Here is a 23,209-nt window from a genome sequence, read left to right as displayed (position 1 = left end):
GCCTGTCTCCAGAGGCCAGGGTCTTAATTGCTATCCTCTGCTGCCTGGCTGGGTGCCACCTGTTCCACATGAACCCGAGTGGAAGGAGCTGGGCTTTGGGAATCTGTTCAGACACCAGGGGGCAGCATAGGCCTGGCTTTGGCCCCTGAGCCCAGCCCTGTTTGGGGAGAAAGGAGGGGAGTAGAAACCACCTCCCATCTTCCACCGCCCCTCAGAGACCACCCTTTGCCCACACCACTTCTCAGGTTTAGGAGCCTGAATAGCTCTCGGAGTCCCTTGGCCTTCTCCAGCTCCTCCTCCAGCAAAAGCTGCAGAAACCATCCACTAGTTATGATGATGACTCAGAAGCTGAGAAAGCCTTGTGTGAATGTGTGTCCCCTTGTGACTGCATGTGGCTCTGAGTGCAGACATGTCTGCGAGACTGCCTGCACGTGTGTGTAAGTATGTGTGCGTGTTGGGGGGGGGGAATCTTGTGGCCAGGGAAATTGTGTATGTGTGTTTGTTTCTGGGTGTGTCTCAGTGTTTACCCCAGAAACAGTTGGGAACTTTGCCAAGGCTGCACAGCAGATTCATATTCAAACTTGACCCTTGGGAATCAGGCAGCAACTCCACCTTTTGCTGGCTCCCACCTGGGTCTGAGAATAGTCCCCTGTGAAGAGGGGGCAGAGATGACTTTCAGTCCGAGGACCCCTGGAGTCCTCCAGCATTCTGAGCGTCTGGGTCCCCTCCCCCACACGCTCCCGTCAGCGGTCACGAGACCTCTAAGGCGGTCCCCACCTAGAAGGGAGGGGAACCTAGGAGTTCCGGACGGGGTAGACTGGAGCTCCTTGCCTGCTTTCAGGGTCCTCCACTGGAGGGAGCACAGAGCCCTGAGGGGTTTCGTCTTCCAGAGGCCCCGGGGGAGCCCAATCCCTGGTGAGCCCAAACTCCAGCCCCGGCGAAAGTTTTGAGTATGAGAGAGGCAGTATGTCTCTGCTTGACATTAGGTGACTTTCTAGAGAAAAGTTGATTGCTTTTATGGGGGACAGAGTAAATGGGGATCAACCTCCCCTCCAGCCAGGCCCCAGGGCCCCCAAATCCCAGTCCTGGCTCCCCTCACCCCATGCTCCCCTCCCCGGGACAGGAGGCAGACACGCTCACCCCACTTTCTTCCTCTTCCTCCTCCAGCCCACTTTCTCTTCTCTGTGTCGTCAGAGGTCCAGGGAGGGACCTGGGTAGTCGGAGAAGCCGGAAACAGCGGGCTGGGGCAGCCACTGCTTACACTGAAGAGGAGGACGGGAGAGGATTTTGTGTGTGTGTGTGTGTGTGTGTGTGTGTGACTCTGTGTGTGTGCGTGTTTTCTTTTTAGTGGTGCTGGAGGGAGGGTGCTAACAGGGCCAGCCCTGAACCCGCTGGACAGAGCTACAGACCCATGGGGCCTGGCAGTGCCCGCTGAGAGAGGGAGAAGACAGCAGAGGGGTTGCCAAGGTGAGGGGATGCCTCCAGGAGGGGGGGTTGGGGGGCATCTGACTATGAGTGTGGGGGGGGGTGGGGGAGGGCCTCTCAGAATCCTCCCTGGGCAGAGTGGATGGTCCCCAAGAAATTGTTTCAGCTGGGGCTGGTCGCTGGTGGTACTGAGTTTTGGCAGTTTCGAAATATCAGAGGAATCTGGGCTGGGTACAGGCCTAGCACTTCCCCCCTCAACCCCTCCATGCCGTGGTTCACTTTTTCCAGCCCCTCCCTCACCCCCACCCCCACCCCCGCGTCCCTGCACCTACAGGGACGTGCAAAGGCAGGGAAAGGAGGGAAAGGAGGTGCCCCTCTGCCGTCTGCGGTGGGGGAAAGTGGCTGCCCCTCCCTGGTAGGCTGATGCCTGGGCGTAGTGGGTCCTTGACAAACCCCTATCCAGGCCCCCCCATAAAGGTTCCCGTTCAAGGGTGTGGCTAGGGGGTGAGCGAGCCCCAGATGTAGACCTCATGGTGCCCCAGAGGAGGGGGAATTTCCCCCTCAAAACTGCTCCACGCTGGTCCCGGCGCGTCACGGAGTTAACCCTCCTCGTGCTGACCTGGCTCCGCCTCCCCGCATCCCTCCCCGCCCCCACCTCCACATACACACATTGGGCAACTCGGAGAAACTCTTTTGACTTTTGATCCTGTGGTCCCACGGTCAGAGGGCTCAGGAATGTCGGGGTTGAGCTGAGGTTTAGGCCACGAAGCCGGGCTGATGAAGATCCTGGACGTGGGGCTTCCCTTCCCTATTGGGAAGGCAACACTGGCCCCGCCCCCTCCCGCTGGGGCTCCTCCCTCCCTGCGGCTGTTCAGCGGGGCTTAGAGCAGAAGGCGTCTCTGGCCTGGCAGGCCAATGGACACGGCCTTGTTATTGTGTGTGGGCGGTGGGTGTGGGCGGTGGGTGTGGGTGGGGGAAAATCTAGCCCCTTGCAGTCTGGGGATGGAGGGGGGGAAGATTTGAAGCCAGGGCCGGGACAGGAAGCTGGCCACTCAACAAGAGGATGTAGAGGAAAGGTGGGGCTGCCTATGGCTTGGGGATCATCTCAGTCCCCAGTAGGGTAGGGGTAGAGGGTCAAAGGTCTGAACACCTTGAGAAACGAGAGAGGAAGGGACAAGAAAGGAATGGAGTCCTCCCTTGGGTTGAAACACCAACCGAAAGGCGCCCCACCCCAAGGCGGGTGTAGAGAAAACTCTATTTAGAGGACCCTGAGCAGGATGGGGGAGGATTCTGCCTTTGGGAGAAAAGAGCTCACGGGGAGAGGGCCCGCGGGGAGGGGCAGGAGTGTCTAGAAAAGGGGCTCCTCTGTTCTCCATCCCTTTGCAAGAGCTGGGAGAGGGGAGAGGCTAAAAGTGCAGCCGGAGGACTTGGGGTTACTGGGTTGGGGGAGACCCGGGGAGTTTCCATCCCCATCCTTTCTATCATCTCTGAGAAGAGGGACATTTTGAGAAACATGAACTGAGAGACCCCTGGGAAACCACTGGTTTACCCACTCCTCCCTGCAGCCCACCCAGAAATGGGGAGGCAATCCTTTTCCCTACTCCCCCATCTCCTTTCCTCTTGCCCCCTTTTCTTCTCCCCCTTTTCTAGCCTCTCCCCCTTCTAGACTTTTCACTACAGACTTATTAACCCTGATTTTTCTCCAGTTGCTTTCACCTTCTTCCTGAGTTCCCTCTGCTTTTCCTTTATTTATTTATTTATTTATTATTATTATTATTTTGCCTTTTCTAGGGCCGCACCCGTGGCATATGGGGTTAGGCTAGGGGTCTGACCGGAACTGTAGCCACTGGCCTACGCCAGAGCCACAGCAACGCAGGATCCGAGCCATGTCTGCAACCTACACCACAGCTCAGGCAATGCCGGATCCTTAACCCACTGAGCAAGGCCAGGGATCGAACCCGTAACCTCATGGTTCCTAGTAGAATTTGTTAACCACTGAGCCACGATGGGAACTCCTCTCTGCTTTTCCTTTTGCTCCATCTCCTCCTCAATTCGCCTCCAGCACACGCCCCCCGTTTAGGATTATGGGATTTGGATCTGGAAGGGATCCTAGCTGCATGATGTAATAGTTAACCCCATTCAGGTTCAAATCTTGATGTCCAAACTCAGCAAGTTGGAGAATCTCCTTGAGCTTGGTTTCTCTACCTGTGAAAGGGGATAATTCTATATTTTAAAAATTGTTGCAAGGTTATAATGAGGTAATGCATCCAGTGTAACACCTCATACATAGTAAGTGCTTAGTTAATGGTAGCTATTATTAGTCTTCCATCCTCTTCCTTTTTTTTTTTTTAATGAGCTTTTTTGTTGTTGTTGTTGTTGTTGTTGTCGTTGTTGTTGTTGCTATTTCTTGGGCCGCTCCCGCAGCATATGGAGGTTCCCAGGCTAGGGGTTGAATCGGAGCTGTAGCCACTGGCCTACGCCAGAGCCACAGCAACGCGGGATCCGAGCCACGTCTGCAACCTACACCACAGCTCACGGCAACGCAGGATCGTTAACCCACTGAGCAAGGGCAGGGACCGATCCCGCAACCTCATGGTTCCTAGTCGGATTCGTTAACCATTGCGCCACGACGGGAACTCCTCCATCCTCTTCTTCATCATCTAGCCAGGTAGTTTTCAAATTCTCTCACGGGGAGTTCCTGTCATGGCTCAGCAGAAACGAATCTGACTAGCATCCAAAAGGAGGCAGTTTCAATTCCTGGCCTTGTTCAGTGGGTTTAGGGTCTGGGGTTGCCCTGGTTGTGGCAGAGCTTCGATTCGACCTGGAAACCTCCATATGCCGCAGGTGCAGCCCTGAAAAGATTAAAAAAAAAAAAATTCTGTCACAGAGCCCTGGAATTGTGAGGGGTTTCTCCAGGGACACCTTTGGAGTCAGAAGGTAGGCAGAGGGAAGCAGTAGAATTCCAGGGCTATTTCACTCATTTTCAACAGAGAAACTTCAACTTTTTTTTTTAAATGTTTTAATTTTTAAAAATTTTTGGCTGCCCCATGGCATATGGAGCTCCCAGGCCAGGGATCAGATCTGAGCTGCAGCTTTGACCTATGCTGCAGCTGCGGCAGCACTGGATCCTTAACCCACTGTGCCGGGCTAGGGATCAAACCCGCATCCCAGCACTCCAGAGACGCTGCTGATCCTGTTGTGTCATGGTGGGAACCCCTCCAGTTTCATATAATGGGAATTCCACAGGTTAAAACTAAAATCGTCTACTGCTTACAAAAGTTTGGAAAGGGAGTTCTCTGGTGGTGCAGTGGATTAAGGATCTGACTTTGTCACTGCAGCAGCTTGGGTCACTGCTGTGGTATGAGTTCAACTCCTGGCCTGGGAACTTCCGTGTGCCATGGGCAAAGGAAAAGAAGAAAAAAGAGTTTGGAAAGTTCTAAATTTTATCCACACTTTGTATGTTCTAGATGAGAGGCTCCAGGTCCAGAGAGGGGAGGTTTCTTGTCACCAGAGGCAGGTTTAGAGCTACAACCATATCCTCTGTCTTCTCTCAGAGAGCTTTCCCTCCTGCCCCATCTCCTCTGTCTCTCACTCCTTGCTGCAGCTCAGTTCCTCCCATCCCATCATCCCTGTGTCTACTGTTGAAGGAAATCCCTTGTCTCAGGCCTCAACCAGAGATGTCCCCGGTTTGAGGTGGTCTGGCTGTGAGCGGTGGTGGGAACGCTCTCTGGGAGGGCTGTCTATGGGAGGTCCCTGGCCGCCCCAAAACTAGGGCTGACTTTCTTGGACACCTCTCAGAGTGCCCCAGAAACCTTGTTCCTTTCCTCCAGGCGCCCTCCAAACCCCAGATCATGTCTCTGTGGGGTCTGGTCTCCAAAATGCCCCCAGAAAAACTGCAGCGGCTCTATGTCGACTTTCCCCAACACCTGCGACATCTCCTGGGCGACTGGCTGGAGAACCAACCTTGGTGAGTCCTGGCCGCCTCACCCCATGTTGGTCCCCCAGTATCCCCCACCCCCCTTCCCTCTCCTTGGATTTCCTTTACCCCATTTCAGGATTTGGGACTCGTTATTCCATGTGTGGTGGCCCAGATTTAACAGGAAATCTGAGCCACATCAACCAGCTTATGCATGAGGACACGTGTAGTCCCCCCACCTCCTTAGGAGGCTGAGCCAAAGAGGAAGGTGGCCAGAGCTGGGGCAAGGGCACTTCTCACAACAGCTGGGAAATCAGGGAACAAGGGATACTGGGGAGGGCTGCAGAGGGCCTGGATGGAGGATAAGAGGGGGAAGGAACTGCTGAGCTATTTGCTATGGGATAAAGGGTCAGCAGAGCTAAGAAAGCCCTGACCCAAGGCTGCTTCATCCCAATCTTCCCACAGGGAGTTCCTTGTCGGCTCAGATGCCTTCTGCTGCAACATGGCCAGTGCCCTGCTATCTGCCACTGTCCAGCGCCTTCAGGCCTTGGCTGGAGAGCAGGGGGAGGGGAGTACCATCTTGCAACACATCAGCACCCTGGAGGTGGGGGCAGAAGGGGAGGGGACAAGGCTGGGGTGGGGCCTGGAGTGGAGCTGGGGTGAGCCTTGGATGCTAGAAGAAAATTGGCTGGATGCTGGAAGCGAATTGGTATTCCTGTGGTTAGCTGTTAGCTAGCATGCAAATTAGATTTTAAAAGCATGCAAATGCATGAAAACTTCTGGAGCACAGCTGTGCTGCCTCTCAGTGCATGTGGGAGTAGTGGAGGCGGGTGGGAGTGGTAGAGAGGAGAAAGACACGGGTAAGAGCCAGGCTAATCCTGTCTACCACTCTTCATTTCTATAGAGCATATATCAGAGGGACCCGCTGAAGCTGGTGGCCACTTTAAGACACATACTTCAAGGGGAGAAAAAAGCTGTTATGGAACAGGTATTGGGATACCCCATCTTTCACCCCATCTTGTCCTGGGACTTTAGCCTGGGCCATGAGAAACTAGAAGGAATCTGAACTTCAGGAAAGCCTCAGTGTCATTGGGGTTTTTTTGTTTGTGTGTTTTTTGTTTTGTCTTTTTAGGGCCTCACCTGCGGCATATGGAAGTTCCCTGGCAAGAGGTTGAATTTGAGCTGCAGCTGCTGGCCTATGCCAAAGCCACAGCAATGCCAGATTTGAGCCGCATCTGTGACCTACACCACAGCTTGTGGCAACACTGGATCCATAACCCACTGAACAAGGCCAGGGATCGAACCCACATCCTCATGGACACTAGTTGGGTTCTTCACCAGATGAGCCACAATGGGAACTCCCTGTTGTTGGTTTTTTGTTTGGTTGGTTTTTTTGGCTGCGCTCGTGGCTTGCGGAAGGTCCCAGGCCAGGTAACCCGAGCCACAGCAGTGAAAACGCCAGATTGTTAACCCGTTAAGCCACACGGGAACGTCAAGGCTCAGTGTTCTAGGCCCAAGATGACCAAAGGAGGTTCCTGGGGTCAGGGTGAGCCCCAAGTTAAGCTCAGAGAAGCTTCCAGTGAGGGACTGAGGGTAAGGAGGCCTGGGGAGGAGAGAGCAAGAGGTAAGGAGCTGATTCTGCCAGCAGAGAGGTCTTATTTCCAGGAGATTCCAAATGGGCAGGAAGAACTGTCCAAGGAGAGTGGGGAGCCAGCCAAGGAAAGTGGCATGTCTCCTTTTGTGCAGAGCAGAGCAACAGCCACCCCTTCAGGGAGTGGAGGCCAAGTAGAAGGGATGGGCAGAGTGTCTCACCTGGTGGCATCTGTCCCTCCTGTGCAGTTCCACCACCTGCCAATGCCCTTCCACTGGAAGCAGGAGGAACTCAAGTTTAACACAATTCTGCGGAGGCTGCAGCACCGAGTGGGGGAAACCCGCCTTCTCCGCAAAGCCCTGCAGCCCGGGGCTGAGGCCGGCCAAGGTAGGAGCCTAGGCCTGGAGCCCTAGGAGGGTTCTGGGGAGGGTGTGGGAATGCTCCCTTTTTGATCTCAACCTTGACTGAACCTCACATCTCTCTGCGCCCCTGATTTCTGCCCCTACCCTCAGTGTCTCTTCACAACTTGTTAGAAACTCCTGCCAAGGGGACTGGGCCAAGTGAGGTGAGTAATGGACTGAGATGTGGGATGAAGCTCAAAGTGCAGACTTTGAGAGGGTCTCAAATCTGTGAGAGGATGGAGATTAGACCTCGGAGAGGTGAGAAAGAGAGCCCTACCCTCGGGAGCTGGACAAGGAGGAAGTGTGTGGCCCTGGCTTAGGCCCTCCCCGCCCACAGGCCCTGGCCACGTTGCTGCAGGAGACTGTTGGGGAGCTGGAGGCTGCCCAGGCCCTGGTGCTGAAGAGGATCCAGATTTGGAAACGGCAGCAGCAGCTGGCAGGGAATGGCGCACCCTTTGAGGAGAGCCTGGCCCCACTGCAGGAGAGGTGGGGGCAGGGCTGACAGGGAAGAAGGGTGGGCTGGGGGTGGGCACCTGCTGTCACTGCTGGAGGACCCACAGGTGTGTGAGAGAAAAAACAGGCCAGGGAATTCCCTCTGTGGCTCCACAGTAACGAACCCAGCTAGTATCCATGAGGATGCGGGTTTGATCCCTGGCCTCCATCAGTGGTTTACGGATCCTGTGTTGCTGTAGTTGTGGCGTAGACCCGCAGCTGCAGCTCCAATTCGACCCCTAGCCTGGGAAGCTCCATAGGCTGCAGGTGTGGCCATTAAAAAAAAAAAAAAGGAAAAACCAGGCCTAGGTGGGCTAAGACTCAGAGAAGCCAGTTCCAGCAGAGCCGTGTGCGCTGTTGTTTGGATCTCATCCTGTACACGTGCTCCCAGCCAAGGGGGCACAAGCAGGAGTTCCTGCAACCCAGACTTTTCTCTTTAAGCCCCGTGCCCAGAGGAATGGGGAATCTATCTGGTCTATGGGGTGGACACCTTCTAATTTGCACAAAAGCATCATGTGTGCTGGCAGCTAACCTGGGTACCAGAGTCCTGGGGAAGAGGCAGCCGAGTTTCCACAGAGCTTCCAGGCCCTGAGAAGGAACCTCCTCCTCAGAGCCAAGGCAGGTCCCAGAACCCCTTCATCCCAGGTCCCTTGCAGCCGCACCCACTGCCCATCCCACCCCTTCCACACACACTATCCTGCTTTCTTTCTGGGTTTAGGGGTGGAGGGTCTGGGCCAGGAATAGGCAGCCTAAATCCTGTGCCCCCTGACCACTGTCCTGGCCCCAGGTGTGAGAGCCTGGTGGACATTTATTCACAGCTGCAGCAGGAGGTGGGGGCGGCTGGTGGGGAGCTTGAGCCCAAGACCCGAGCAGCACTGATTAGCCGGCTGGATGAAGTCCTGCAAACTCTCGTCACCAGGTATGAACCCCTGCCTGGCCTACATCAGATCCTAAGAAAGGAAGAGGGTCAGAGTTGGGGGGGGGGCACCAGGAAGGACCCTGTCACCGACTTCCCTTGTGTCCTCCTCTCAGCTCTTTCCTAGTAGAAAAGCAGCCCCCCCAGGTACTGAAGACGCAGACCAAGTTTCAGGCTGGGGTTCGATTCCTGCTGGGCCTGAGGTTCCTGGGGGCCCCAGCCAAGCCTCCACTGGTCAGGGCCGATATGGTAACCGAGAAGCAGGCCAGGGAGCTGAGCATGCCCCAGGGGCCCGGGGCTGGAGCGTAAGCTGGGGCTGGAGAGGCCAGGGTGGGGGGGGATGGGGGGTGGGGGATGGAGGCCAGAGGAGCCTGGGGGACTGGCCTGAGGAGCAGGGTGACAGGGAGGGAGGGTCCCAGGATGTGGGAACCCTGTGTGGTCAAGGCAGAGGAAGGACAAGGACCCGTCAGCGCAAGAATGGGGCGCAAGCATCAGAATTTGGCTAAGGGGGGAACTGCTCCCTTAAGAACTCGAGGGGAGGCGTTCCTGTCGTGGCTCAGTGGTTAACGAATCCGACTAGGAACCATGAGGTCGCGGGTTCAATCCCTGGCCTTGCTCAGTAGGTTAAGGATCCGGCGTTGCCGTGAGCTGTGGTGTAGGTTGCAGACGCAGCTCGGATCCCGAGTTGCTGTGGCTCTGGTGTAGGCTGGTGGCTACAGCTCCGATTCGACCCCTCGCCTGGGAACCTCCATATGCCGCAAGAGCGGCCCAAGAAATGGCAAAAAGACAAAAAAAAAAGAAACTCAAGGGGAGAGATGGAGGTTGGGGGCCAGTCATCCATCCCATTCACCCTTGGACCCAAGCTCCTGCCACAGCTGGCCCGGGTGGGATGAGCCACTCTCTGACTTCTCCCGGCAGCGAGAGCACTGGGGAGATCATCAACAACGCTGTGCCCTTGGAGAATAGCGTTCCTGGGAACTGCTGCTCTGCCCTGTTCAAGAACCTGGTGAGGGCTTCAGGGAGTGGTGGGCCGGGGTCCGGCGGTCTCTCCTTAGAGAGGGTGTTGGGAGCCCAGGAGAGGCCATCTCTGCCCTCACCCTTCTCTCCCTCCCCCATCCTGCAGCTTCTGAAGAAAATCAAGCGGTGTGAGCGGAAGGGCACTGAGTCCGTCACCGAGGAGAAGTGTGCGGTGCTCTTCTCCACCAGCTTTGTGCTCGGCCCCAACAAACTCCCCATCCAGCTCCAGGTGAAGTGAGGCCCCAGCCCTTCCTGAGGTGGGGCCCCAGGTCCCCCCGCCCAGGCTACACACAGTGGGGGCTGGATCCTCACTCCTCACGATGGCCCCATACCCTGTGTGTCGGGATTTGTGCGTGTTGGGACCCGGGTGAGTAGGGAAGAGCGAGAACCGGAGTGCACCTGCAGGAGTGACAGGGTAGGAGCGACTGGCCCTTGTTACACATTGTCCACAGACCAGGGCACTATTTCAAGTCACACACATACCTGGTTTTCTCAATAACATTATGAAGTAGGTATGACTGCCAGCCTCATCTTATAGATGAGGACATGGAGACACAGAGAGATTGAGTAATTGGCCCGGGTCACACAGCTACTGAATGTTGAGGGTGGCATTTGAAACCTGGAGGTCTGACTCCATAGCCCTGACTCACAACCACTTCTCTGCATAAGGCCCACACCGAGCTTCAGAAAGCATCTGGTAACATCCCATGAGCTTATAACGATGCTGTGTGAGTCCAGTGGCTTCCCCGCACTCTCAGACCCAGCCCTCTATGGAAGTCTCTACCCGCAGTAAGAAGAACCCCCTTTCCTCACCCGCTTCAGGCCCTGTCTCTGCCCCTGGTGGTCATTGTCCACGGCAACCAAGACAACAATGCCAAAGCCACCATCTTGTGGGACAACGCCTTCTCTGAGATGGTGAGGAAAGACCTGGAGTTGGGGTGAGGGTGCAGGCTGGCAGGCTGGCAGTTCAAATGGAGGTGACCTTAACTCCTTCTAAGAGACCTCTTTGGGTTCTTCTGACCTCTTTTCATGCCAGTCGTAACAACTGTCTTGCCGTAGCACCCTAAACTACTGTTGGGCAAATGCCATCTTTGTTGAATGAGCTCAGGGGGACACAGCTGGGGAGGGGCAGGCTTGGGGTGGCGGGAAGGATGAAGGCTCTCTGGAGGAGGAATGGGGAGGACTGCCTGAGATGCCCTCTCCTTTCCTCTCCTCCCAGGACCGTGTGCCCTTTGTGGTGGCTGAGAGGGTGCCCTGGGAAAAGATGTGTGAAACTCTGAACCTCAAGTTCATGGCTGAGGTGGGGACCAACCGGGGTTTACTCCCAGAGCACTTCCTCTTCCTGGCCCAGAAGATCTTCAACGACAACAGCCTGAGCATGGAGGCCTTCCAGCACCGTTCTGTGTCCTGGTCACAGTTCAACAAGGTCATTCCCTTGCCCTTTGGACCGCCCATCCACAAACTTTTCCTTCCTGGGGCACTCAGGGTGTCCGTAGCTTCTGCCTAGATATCGACTGCTGGGATCGTCCCAATGCCCCACCACATGCATCAGGAAGGCCTCTGTCGTGGCCCAGGCAGCAAAACCCCTTAGCTCTCTGACATCCCCCAAGTCTTTGCCAGTGATTTGCATGACTCATCCAGATTGTGTGTAAACACAGCTCTGATTCAAAATGACTTTGACCCCTCAGGAAAATAGTTCCTATTGCAAAAACCGGGATGAAATCCCACAGGGACATATGCAATAATACCAGCTACCATGTGTCGACGGCTTGCTATACACCAGGCACTGTGTTTTAGCCCTCTATGTGTGTTATCCCGTTTCATCCTCCCAACATCCCTTTGAGGTGGGTACTCTTATTACCCCCGATTTACAGAGGGGGAACCTGATGCTCAGGGGTTACGTAGTTTGTCTAAGGCCTCCCAGAAGGTGAGTGGCATGGCCGGGATGCAAGCCTCTATGTTTGACTCTTGCTCTTCGTGACTATATTTTATGGCCCCCCAAATCAGGTGGCTCAGGACTGGGCCTGTTACACGAATAGGGGAAAAAGGAGGCCTGGCTGTCTTGGTTGAGGACCAGCCGGGTAAAGGTAGTCATGTACTGATCTCTTAGAAAAAGAAGAAAGAAAAACCCACACGGCCAGAGGATGTGTTAGCAAAGGGAGCAGGACACTCACATCCTGCAAGCTGCCTTCCATGGACTCCACTTCCACCAGGCCTCATTGGGAGGGGGTGGAACACAGTGGTTAGGACAGGGCCCAGTCTAGACTTTCTGGGCTAAATCCCAGCTCTGCTTCTCTCCAGCTCTGTGGACCTGGCCAAGTTATTTGACCTTTCTAGGCTTCCATTTCTTTCTCTGTAAGATGGGACAGTCATAGGACTTACCTCCATAAGCTTGTAAAGATCAGATACATTAATTTATGAAAAGAGCTTAGAATAGCACCTAGCACATGGTAAGCTTGAATGCTGACCATTGTCACTGATGGGGGTCTCAGGTCCAGTGTGGTCCCTCAGCCCTGTGACTCTGTTGTGTGGGTACTCACAGCCCAGTGCCTGCCCTAATTAGGCTCTCGCTGTGGCCCTCCTGTCCTCATACCAGCTCCCCACACACCCAATAGGAGATCCTGCTAGGTCGTGGCTTCACCTTTTGGCAGTGGTTTGATGGTGTCCTGGACCTCACCAAACGCTGTCTCCGGAGCTACTGGTCAGATCGGTGAGTCCCTGCCCCGGGTGGCCTGAGCAGCTGTACCTCCTGTTGCATACCCTGTACCTCCACCCATACCCTCTCCCTCTTCTTGGCCAGGTTGATCATTGGCTTCATCAGCAAACAGTATGTCACTAGCCTTCTCCTCAATGAACCTGATGGAACCTTCCTCCTTCGCTTCAGTGACTCAGAGATTGGGGGCATCACCATTGCCCACGTTATCAGAGGCCAGGATGGTGAGGTCACCCCAGCCAATCTGCTGCCTCTATCCCTAGGCCCTCTGGGATTTCTTCTGGGAAGGAAATGTCTTGGCCTTCCTTGTTGCCAACCCTGATCTTCGGGAAGATCTTTCTTAGGTCCAACTTCTCTTCTGCCTTCTGTGGGCTAAACTTCTGCCTGCTCACTGTGAGCTCTGTGGCAATGGTCTCCCTTGCTCAGGACCCTCACCCTAGCTCCTCTCCTCTTTATCTTGGTGGAATGAGGATGAGTCCAAGAGTGTGGTGGGGGTGGCAGGGGAAGAGGAAGAAAGTCTGGACAGAGGGGACTCAGGGCCTCATTTCTGTTGTAGGCTCCCCACAGATAGAGAACATCCAGCCGTTCTCTGCCAAAGACCTGTCCATTCGCTCACTGGGGGACCGAATCCGGGACCTTGCTCAGCTCAAAAACCTCTACCCCAAGAAACCCAAGGATGAGGCTTTCCGGAGCCACTACAAACGTGAGCTGGGCCCAAAGTTCTGATTCCTTCCTGTTGTCCACCTCCTTCCTGCTCCCAGCTGCCCCCTCCCTGCCCACTGTGTGTCATTCCTGTCTTCTCTCTCCATCCTCGTCACCCTGTGTCTCCTACCTGCCTCTCAGCCATGCCCACCTTTTCCTCCTCCCTAACCCGGAAGCACTCCAAGGCTCTCCTTTCCTCCCCACAACAGCTGAACAGATGGGTAAGGATGGCAGGGGATATGTCCCAGCTACGATCAAGATGACTGTGGAAAGGTGAGTGTGTTGATGTGGGTGGAGGGTTGGGGGGGCCTGGAACTTACTGGTAGGAAGGGGTGGTGGCATCGACCCCTGGTCAGTCACCCATGTCTTCTCCCCTCCTCCAGGGACCAGCCTCTTCCCACCCCAGAACCCCAAATGCCCACCATGGTGCCCACTTATGATCTTGGAATGGCCCCTGACACCTCCATGAACATGCAGCTCAGCCCAGATATGGTGTAAGAAGCTTGAGCGATGGAAACAGGAGGGATCCGTGCAGGCGGGCCCTTGGCATGGGCAGCCAGAGAGCTGGCAAAGGGGGGGCTGAAGTGGGGCATTTTCCTTTTCTTGAAAGGAATTCCCCATCTTGAGGCAGGGGTGGGGGTGTCCAGGAGAAGGGCTGGCATCAGGGGTCTGCTTTCTTTTCCCCAGGTCCCAGATGTATCCACCACACTCTCACTCCATCCCCTCATATCCAGCCATCCCCCGGGAAGAATCGGTCAGTGTGTTGTCAGCCTTCCAGGAGTAAGTGGGGGCACCTCTGGGGGATGGGGCGGGACACCCCCCTGCATTGGGGGTGGGCAATTGTGTTTGTTGGGAGAGGCTTTTCTGTGAGAAAGGGGTGGCAAACCCCTAGCACTTTGGTCTCTTCTGTCCACTCCACTGGGGTGTTAGTGGTTAAGATCCAGGTTGGAATTCTGACTTTGGGCAAGTTACTTAACTCTGGAGCCTCATTTGTAGAATGGGGAAAAATGCTGATACCTTCCTCAGAGGATTATTGTGAAGGGTGAGTTAATAATATGTGTAAAGCTATGCATAGTACCTGGCTCCTAGCAAGAGCCATTTAAGTACTAATATTATCTGATCTGCCCTTGAAATTGACTGTCATGTATCTGCTGTCTTGATTTTTATTTATTCCTCTTTTTGGCCCTGTAGTGGTATAGATATTTTTGTTCTCCAGGTAGCACTCACATTCTTAGTAACTCTCAGTCAAGGCAGGACATCTCCTCTCCCAGGAGTTGCATGGGGGTGGGGACTGGGGGGACTTAGAACCACCAGAGTTCAGGGTTTGGAAATCAGCTAATCTAGGGAGTTCCCGTTGTGGCTCAGTGGTAATGAACCTGACTAGTATCCATGAGGATGTGGGTTTGATTCCTGGCCTCTACTCAGTGGGTTAAGGATCCGGCATTGCCAGTGACCGGTCATTGCATACGTGGCTTGAATCCTGTGTGGCTGTGACTGTGGTGTAGGCTGGCAGCTGCAGCTCTGATTCAGTCCCTAGCCTGGGAACTTCCATATGCCAGGGTACGGGCCTAAAAAAAAAAAAAAAAAGAGGAGTTCCCGTCGTGGCGCAGTGGTTAACGAATCCGACTAGGAACCATGAGGTTGCGGGTTCGGTCCCTGCCCTTGCTCAGTGGGTTAACGATGAGCGGCCCAAAGAAATAGCGAAAAGACAAAAAAAAAAAAAAAGGAAAAAATTAGCCTAGCTAATCTAGTTCTCCTCTCCCCCTGCCCCCAGTCCCTACATTTATTTATACAAGTGAGAAGACCAAGTGCACAGGTAGAAATGGCTTACCCAAGGCTATGCCGTCAGGATAAGGAGCAGGAAATTCTGTTCCTCACTCAGTGGTCTTGACTTTGCAACACCCTGCTCTTGCCCACCTCTTCCTTTCTCTGACTGTGCCCTCCTTCCTGCTTCCAGACCTCACCTGCAGATGCCCCCTAACCTGAGCCAGATGGGCCTGCCCTTTGACCAACCTCACCCACAGTGAGTGACAAACCACCCCTCCCCCATCCTGATCTCAAGCTCCCCATTGATTCCCAGCCTCGAAGCCACCCCCCCCACCTCATTTACTTTTCTGGGCCTGGGCAGGGGCCTACTGCCATGCCAGCCTCAGGAGCATGCTGTGTCCAGCCCTGAGCCCCTGCTCTGCCCAGATGTGACCATGGCAGAAGAGAGTTGCCTGAGCCAGCCAGTGGGAGGGTTCCCTCAAGGCACCTGGTGAGTATTGGCCTTGGGGTGGAGGCTGGGTGGGGGCTGAGGAATGGGTGCCATGCCTATCCCACTGCTTCTCCCTTTCTCCCTGCAGGGTTGGTGAAGACATGTTCCCACCCTTGCTGCCTCCCACTGAACAGGACCTCACTAAGCTTCTCTTGGAGGGGCAAGGGGAGTCAGGGGGAGGGTCCCTGGGAGCCCAGCCCCTCCTGCAGCCCTCCCTCTATGGGCAGTCTGGGATCTCCATGTCCCATCTGGACCTAAGGGCTAACCCCAGTTGGTGATCCCAGCTGGAAGGGGAACCCAGAGAGGCAGCTCTCCTGCCCCCTCGGACCTGCTCTGGACACTTGCCCATGCTCCTGCCAAGCAGCGGATGGGGCGGGTGTCCTCTTGTCCCCACCTACACCCTGGCCAAGAGCAAAGGACTTTGCCAGGAGAACGCACAGTGGGTGGAACCTCTCAGCTCCTTCCCTCCCACCACACACCCTTGCCCTCCCCCTTCCAAATGCTGGAAGGGTAATTCAGGTTCCAAGTGAGACCAGCCCCAGCATGCCTGTACACGCGGAAAACACACATACGGCCCTCCCTGGAGGACGGGGCTGAGCAGGAAGAGGGCTGGGCAGGAGCGCAGATGAGGGCACAGAGGGCTTCTCCACCTGCCTGGAGCCAGGGCTCAGGACTCACACATGTAGAAACATGTGGACATGTGCACACACCTGCACCAGATGCCAGGGGTGGAGGTATAGGCTTGGGTCCCAGCCCCGGGGGAGATGGGAAAGCAGTTCAGGAGACACTGGGTAGGAGGAGGGAGGGTCTGTACATTTGGTTACTGATACAGGTTTTGCCTGGATTAAAAGATGAATCCTGAACAGCTCCAAATTTGTCAGTCAGATGGAGGCTTCTGGACATGTGCATGAGATTATGCAGAAGTACAAAGGCTGAGTTTGTGCGTATAGCTGTGCAAAAGTATGTGTACTTGAGACATGTTAATATATAGATGTCACACACGTTAGCTGTACAGCCACACAGAACATGTACCTCTCTGATTTTGCCTGTGTGACAACACACGTTTGAAAGTGTGAGACACTGCACAAAAGATACCAGCAAGCATGCTGGCCTCTCTGGTGTATGCGAACCCAAATGCACTCACTCATCTTTGAGAACTGTGCCCAGAGGGGTCTTCGTGGCTGTGACATCTGCATATGGCTGTAGTTTTGGTGGCTCATCACCACCAGTCCTGCCCAGAGGCAGGGGGTGAGAGTCTGGGGTCCAGACTCAGGTGTGTGGTCCTTTGGGTGTATCAGGGGCCCTACCCACTGCTTCTTTTCTATTTCCCCAGCCACCGCCAGCTTCCCTCCACTCCCCTGCCCCATGCCACCCTTTCTCCATCTTGGGGGTCATAGATCCTAAGCCATAAAATAAATTTTATTCCAAAATAACAAAATAAATAATCTACTGTACACGATCTGAAAAGAAAGATGCTCTAACTGCTCAGACAGGTGCTGCGGCCCAGCCCCCAGCTAAGGGAGACCCTGAGTCCACCCAAGCCTCCTGAGGGGGCTGGTGAAGGGGACCCCATGCCCCCCTAGAGAGGGCAGGAGGGAGAGAACCGCTGAGGACTTGGGAGAAGGATGGGGATGGGTAGGCAAACTGCAGCACTTGTTAAATTAAAGAAACAGACTAGAAGCACAAAAATGGGGGAATGGAGGGAGGATCAGGTCCAGTGTTCCCAGGCTCCCAGTTCTGGGGGGGAAATGTTTCCACTTTTAGTTGCTGGACCCTCCCAGGATAGTCCCCCTTTCCCCCATGTCCAAACCGAGTCCAACTGCTCACACCACTGGTTCAAACTAGAGAATGGGAGTGTGCTGTGTAAGGAAGGGGAGAACCCCAAGTGCCCTGGAGGCAGAGTCCTTGCCCCTTGTTCTGGGCAACGGTGAGGGGGGCACCACGCACCCTCCTTGTGTCCTCTCGCCAGGCCCCTGCTCGTTATTGCTTGAAGCCCCATAGTTCTATGCCCATGGGGCCGGTGGGGAGGCAGGAGAAGGGCAGCGGAAGGATCCAGGGCTGTGACTAGGTGCCAGGGACGCGGAGTCGAGGGGTTGTGTGACCCGGGGGCCCAGGCCCCGCGGTCTGAGGACAGCAGTCCCGCCCTCACTGCCGGCTGGCCTCAGCCTCCACTTTGACGCTGCTCCTCCGACCTTCCACCAGAGCGGGATGGGGTCCCGGCGCAGGGCATCGGTCCACCAGCCCCTCCTCGAACTCTGCGGGGAGAAGGGGTCGGTTAGGAGGCTGCGAGGTGGACGCTGTAGACAGAGGTGGTTGAGAACAAAGGCAGGAGTAGAGAAGGCTGTGAAGTTGAGCTCGGATTTACAGCCCTCAGCCCACCTCGCGCGCGCAGGTGAGTGCGTGTATGTTGGGGGGGGGGTCTATAGCCAAGTGTGTGCACCCCTTCCCCTTCTTAGCAGTGTGTAGCTCTCGGTCTCTGTAAGTGTCTCTCTCTTTCTCGGTCTCTCCCGCCTCCGTTCTGCTGGAATTTCTGGTTCTGTCAGGAGCTGCGGGGGCGGGTTGGCTGTGACCTCTCCCCCTCCCCCCTTCCCAGGCTCTACCGCCCCCACTCATCCCTGGCCTCCTCCCAGGCCCTGCCTACCCTACCATGCACGCCCCCCCCCCAAGTTTCTTAGAAGCCAAATCAAGGGGATCACAGGAAGCCAACCTCCCAGCTCCTCCCCCAAGAAGAGCCCCTCTTTCAGTCCCCGCCCCCACTTCCCACCCACACACAGTTTAAAAATACCAAGCCAGGGTTGGTGGCTTTGTCTGCTGCGTCACTCTCAGCCCAGCCGCTGCCCGGCCCTCTGCCGGCCTACTCCCTCACTCCCCCTTCCCCCATCCACGCACCAAGCATACCCCTTTGGGCTCGTCCAATTCTAGGCTGGCAACCTCACCCCTACTCCTAGAATGCGCCACCCTCCCGTGTTGGTAAAAGTTCTATCCAAGCTTTTCTTGATGACCCTCCTCTTCCTGCTCCACTCTGTCTCTCTGCTCCCCAGTTCCCCCTTCAGAGATGCCCATTAGGGTCAGACCCTCCCTATTGGGAACAGCCCTCCAAGGGCTCCCCTCTCCTCAACCCAAGGCCTGGTTGGCTGGAGCCCCACCATCCTTATTGCCCTCTCTGGTGACTACATCCCTCTTCCTCCCACCTGGCCCCAGGACACCAGGATTGCTGTGTGTGTTGGGGGAGAGCCTGGGTAGCAGGGGTGGTTGGGGACAGCACTGCTGGCTGCCTCACCTGCGAGAGGCGGCTTCGCAGGCACACAGGGGCTGAGGCGGCCCACGCGGTCATGGGAGACGAGGCGGGCTAGCCGCAGCCCCTCATCCATCAGTGTCTGCTGCAGGATGTGGCGGCTCCACAGCCCATGGGCTGGCAATGCCAGAGGCAGGTCAGCAGGGGGCGGCGTCAGCCTTGGGCATGACCCCACAGCTGTGGGCATGGGCACGGGTCAGGTAAGGGACCACAGTCCACGGAACCCCCACCCTCAACTGCAAAGCCAGACCCATAGGCCCAGGCCCATTTGCCCCCATCCCGCCAGGCCTCCCAACCGTGTTCCAGGGAGTTGCCTCCTGGTGCCCTCCTCCCACGCTTTCTACCCCTGCGCTCCCCCCTCCCCAGTGGCCAGAGAAGTGTTCCGAGGCACACTCACCCTGCAGGTGTCCATCCAGGCTCTCCCCGGACAGGCTGGCACTGTCTTCCTCCAGGCTGGGGCGGTATGGGGGTGCATAGGACTCAGGGCCTGAGGGAGGCTGCTGGATTTCAGAGTGACTTTGCTCACCAACCTGTGGAGGCCCCAAATGGGGAAATGAAAACCTGGCAAGGGAGGGGACCAGGGAAGGCTGCCCTAACCCTCTATATGCACCCTGGAAAACCTACCTCTTGTTTCAGTTTCTTCAGTGGGGGGCCTCCCAATTCTTCGGGGTGAAGCCTTCAAAGATGGAGAGGAACAAGGACAGTGAGGCTGGGGAAGGACAAGTGGTGGACAAGACACAGAATCTGGGGGGGGAAGAACACGTATTATTTCCAGAGTATGAAAAGATGCTGGCTAAGCAAGTCTCCAGCTCAGGCACCATTGTTATGGGGGTGGGGGGGGGCAGTGGGGGGGCACAGTGGAGGCCTGCAATGGATGGGAGAAGGGGCCAGACCTCAGATAAATGGACTTGGCCAAAGTCAAGGACACACAGATGGGGGAGAAGCAGTCCAAGAGGCACCTGAAGTAGAGATTAAGACATGACCCAGCTCCTTGGAAGGATTCTCATCTAGGAAGGACCTAGAGAAGGGAGTCTCACCTGGAGCCCTTCAAGGAGGACAGGTAGGTACTCTCTCGGGCCACCTGGCGGGACAGGGAGAAGAGCTCCACCCTCCGCAGTAAGAGCGTGTTGTCCCTCATGCAGAACTGGGCAGCAGCCTCATTGATGGTCAGCTGTGGAGAGGGCGCCAGCGCAGTCAGAATCCTAACTCACCCAGCACCTTGCCCAAACCTCCTCTCTCCCCTTCACCATCAGACAAGTGAGGCCCAGCCATCAGATGCTTGCTCAGGTTCTGACACTACGCAGGAGCTTTCTGAGGGAGGAAGACAGAGGTCAGCACCCAGGAATGCCCAGGGCCTCCTCCACTCCTGTGGGGTTCTGAGCAGCATGGAGGACAGCTGGGCTTTGCTTGTGTCTCTGCTTCCGCCTCAGTTGAGGAGGGAAGCACTGCAGCAGCTGGGGTTGGCTGGGGAAGGGATCAGGGCCTGGGGTCCTGGTCAAGGTCAATGAAACAGACTTGGGGAAGTGCGAGGATTCTCAGAGATGAGTGGGTCAAGGCCTGGGAGTGAAGAGCACTCCTGGGAGGCGGGATCCTTACCTCATGTAGGCTGAGCTGCTTGCCCTCCCGCCGCTTGGAGTCAAAGCGGCCATAAATGATGCTGTATTTGCGGATCTCCTCTTCCTTCTGGCTGTCGTTATCGTCCATCTCAAAGATGTGCCCCACGCTCCGTGCCAGCTTCTTGTTCAGCTTCAGCAGGGATGTTACCTCCCCAGCATCCCCCCTCGGGAAGCTTCGGAAGATTCTCTCCACACTCTCCACCACCATGCGTACCATCTCCGGCTCCAGTCGATCCGGACCGCCCCCAGCCCCAGCTGCTGCCAGCCCCCCAGCCCCAGTCCCCTCGGGGACTCCTCCCCCTGCAGGTGGGGAGAACGGGGGTGAGCCAGACTCGTCTTCTCCTCCTGCCCCAACATCGGACTCTGGAGTACTCCGGCCTGGCCAGATCCGGGGGTCCCCTGCTCCAGGTCCCCCGGGCAATGGTGACAGCTTCTCTCCAAGTTCAAGGGGGCTCTTAGGGCTAAAACTGCGGGCACTGCCCGCCTTTTCCCCAGGACTGCCATGCCCGTTGCTCATACTCCCCTTCCGGGACCCCGAAGTCTCAGAGATCTTGAAGAGCGGAATGCTGGAGACGGGCACGGCGGGCACTGGCTGGCTGAAGAGCCCTGGATTGGTGGCCCACTCTCTTAGTGCCTTCTGTAGGCGTCGGACATGGAGAGGCTTGGTGGCCATGCCCACGAGTGCCATGATCTCCAGGAACTCCTCCTCACCCGCCTCACACAGTTGCTGCACGTCGTCCCCTCCCTGCTGGATGAAGGTCTCATAGTAGGAAAGGAGATTGGCGCGCTGCAGGACCCGGTATAGCTGCAGCTCCCCCAGTGTCCGAGGCAGGGCCATGGCTCGGGCACTGGGCCTGAGAAGGAGGCATAGGACAGAGATGGGATGGCGGTCAGTGTAAGTCCTCCTTGCTGGGTACGAACCCACGTTCACGGTTGTTTTCTCTTTCCCACCCCTATTCTGAATGCTCTCTCTGCCCAGTGCCTAGGTCGGAGCCCAAACCACAAGAACCAACCACTGCTCAGAGTCACAGCCATGCTACTGCCATCCCAAACTGGCCAGAAGTACTAAAAACCATACTGGTCTTTGTGGAAGTCAAAGGCTCTGTTCCCCCATCCTCAGCTTTTACTTTTCTGGCCTGGCACAAGGAGACCTTGAGCGCTGAAGCCAGCCAGCACACCCCGGTGATGGCTGGACCACCCTTTCCTCCAGAACACAGTCCTCGTCTTCCCCCCAAACACCCAGCAATCTCAACATTACACAAGTTAGCTTCCCACACTGAGGTGAATGTAGGAGCCCCCACCTCCCTACAATGGACACCTGGGCAGCTTTATTCTCTGGTGGCATTATGCTCATGTGGCTGAGGCAGAGGGTGTGGCTTCCCTGCCCTTTTCAGCTCAAGGAGCCAAGCAGACCCCTACTCTGCTCCCTTTTCCCACCTCTGCTAAGCCTTCCCCAAGGATTAGGCATTTTCCTGCTGTCTCTCCCCAGAACCTCCCCCCTCTTCCAGACTGCCCAGTGGCCCTCGGTTGGTCCCTCTCCCAGCAGTGACCTTCCCACCTGCTCCAGAGGTAGGCCCATCCCTTCAGCTCAGGCACAGGGGAGGGGAGAAGTGCCTCAATTGTTCTGCTTTGCGGCCCGTTCCGCCCACACACACTCCCACGGTGGTAGCGTCCGTGGGCGAAAACCGCCGGGGGGCTCCCGCCTACCCCTCTCTCCCTTTTTCCATCCACATCTTCAAGTGGAGTGGGGGAGCGACTCAAGGCCCCTTGAGGGAGGGGCTGCACACCGAAACTCCCCTCCCCACTCTGTAAATAAAGGTACGGAAATGGAAATAGACGCCTAAGGCACGTCCTGCTCCTGCAGAGCCGCTCTGATGCGCTCTTGGTTCAAAGGCGCCGACTTCTCCCGACCCCAAAGCGGCGCGCTCCATGCCAACCACAGATTGTGCCAGCTGAGCGGCTCTTCCCCAGCACTGTTGCCAGCTAGAACTCCAGGGCTTCCCCTGGCACTTAGGAGCCCCCACATTTTTTGCAGGGGCTCAGAGGCCAGGTCATGCTCACAGAGTAAACGAGGAATGGAGAATTAGGTACTATTCTTTCACATCCAGCTTCATCAGATCCCTGCCTGCTCCCATGGCCCCCTAATTCGAAGGCGCACCCCCTTTCCATCAGTCTCCACCCCCCACCCCCGTCCCTCTTCCCCTAGTCCTCTCCTCGACCTCCGCCCTCCGGACCCCTTTTCCCCGAGTCCAGCTCCACCCATTTCCACTCCCCGCCGCTTCCCTTTGCCCACTTACTTGAGTCTGGGCTGCGGGGTCCGGCGGGCGCTGTCCCCTCCGCCCGGCGGCTGCTCGGCTGTGGGGGAGGGAGCTCTGTGCATGGACGGCTGGAGACCACCGGGGATGCCCCTCTCAGTGTCCGGCGCTCGGCGCCTTCTGTGTGCTGCGATCTTCCTGGCGCGCGAGGCCGTGTCCGCCGCTGTCCGGGCTCCGTCCCTTCCTCCACGTCTCCTCTCTCCGAGCCTCCGCGCCTCTGTCTGTGCCTCTACCCCCCCCCCCCTCCCCGGCTGCGCTCGCCGCCTCTCCGCGCCTCCGCCCCCGCAGGACGCACGGGGAGCGAGGCCCGGCGCAGCACTGGCTGCCAGGCGGGCGGAGGGCGTGGGCCGATCCGGGGGCGGAGGCTTGTGGGCGGGGGGCGGGCGCCCGGGCCTCTCGGCCGGCGGTGGAGAAGCCTCAGCAGAGAGGCGGAGAGAGGCGGAGAATGTGGGGAGGGGGGTGTGGAGCAGGAGGCGGGGGCGGGGACTCGGCGCCAGGGCGCCGAGTTGGGGACTAAAGTGACCGAGGCCGGGCTGTGGAAGGCGGGCTTGGG

General features: G+C 56.7%; 2 protein-coding genes across 3 annotated transcripts; one reads left to right on the top strand and one right to left on the bottom strand.

Moving 5' to 3' along the window:
• Positions 1-1,190: 1,190 nt before the first annotated feature.
• STAT6 (signal transducer and activator of transcription 6) lies at positions 1,191-16,889 on the top strand. The gene is made up of 22 exons (XM_047786982.1): positions 1,191-1,467; positions 5,256-5,392; positions 5,807-5,945; positions 6,246-6,329; positions 7,181-7,319; positions 7,445-7,497; positions 7,671-7,819; positions 8,613-8,744; positions 8,858-9,046; positions 9,660-9,747; positions 9,865-9,987; positions 10,581-10,673; positions 10,978-11,184; positions 12,374-12,468; positions 12,559-12,695; positions 13,028-13,174; positions 13,383-13,446; positions 13,557-13,667; positions 13,861-13,953; positions 15,131-15,196; positions 15,302-15,430; positions 15,519-16,889. The coding sequence occupies exons 2-22, from the start codon at positions 5,277-5,279 to the stop codon at positions 15,706-15,708; spliced, it is 2,544 nt and encodes an 847-aa protein (XP_047642938.1). The 5' UTR covers positions 1,191-1,467; positions 5,256-5,276; the 3' UTR covers positions 15,709-16,889.
• NAB2 (NGFI-A binding protein 2) lies at positions 16,829-22,907 on the bottom strand. 2 transcript variants are annotated; one of them, XM_047786984.1, is made up of 7 exons: positions 22,639-22,905; positions 20,322-21,195; positions 19,763-19,896; positions 19,350-19,401; positions 19,123-19,255; positions 18,711-18,902; positions 16,829-17,685 (listed from the first exon to the last, which is right to left on the bottom strand). In XM_047786984.1, exons 1-7 carry the CDS (start codon positions 22,719-22,721, stop codon positions 17,576-17,578), a joined length of 1,578 nt encoding a protein of 525 aa, XP_047642940.1. In that variant the 5' UTR covers positions 22,722-22,905; the 3' UTR covers positions 16,829-17,575. The 2 variants fall into 2 exon arrangements, with proteins under 2 accessions (XP_047642940.1, XP_047642941.1); XM_047786985.1 differs by lacking the exon at positions 18,711-18,902 and having other exon boundaries at positions 22,639-22,907.
• Between the last annotated feature and the right edge of the window lie 302 nt (positions 22,908-23,209).

Source organism: Phacochoerus africanus, chromosome 7 (assembly GCF_016906955.1).
Source record: "Phacochoerus africanus isolate WHEZ1 chromosome 7, ROS_Pafr_v1, whole genome shotgun sequence".
NCBI lineage: Eukaryota > Metazoa > Chordata > Mammalia > Artiodactyla > Suidae > Phacochoerus > Phacochoerus africanus.
Note: the sequence above shows the minus strand (reverse complement) of the source record. Positions and strands in the feature narration are given on the sequence as shown.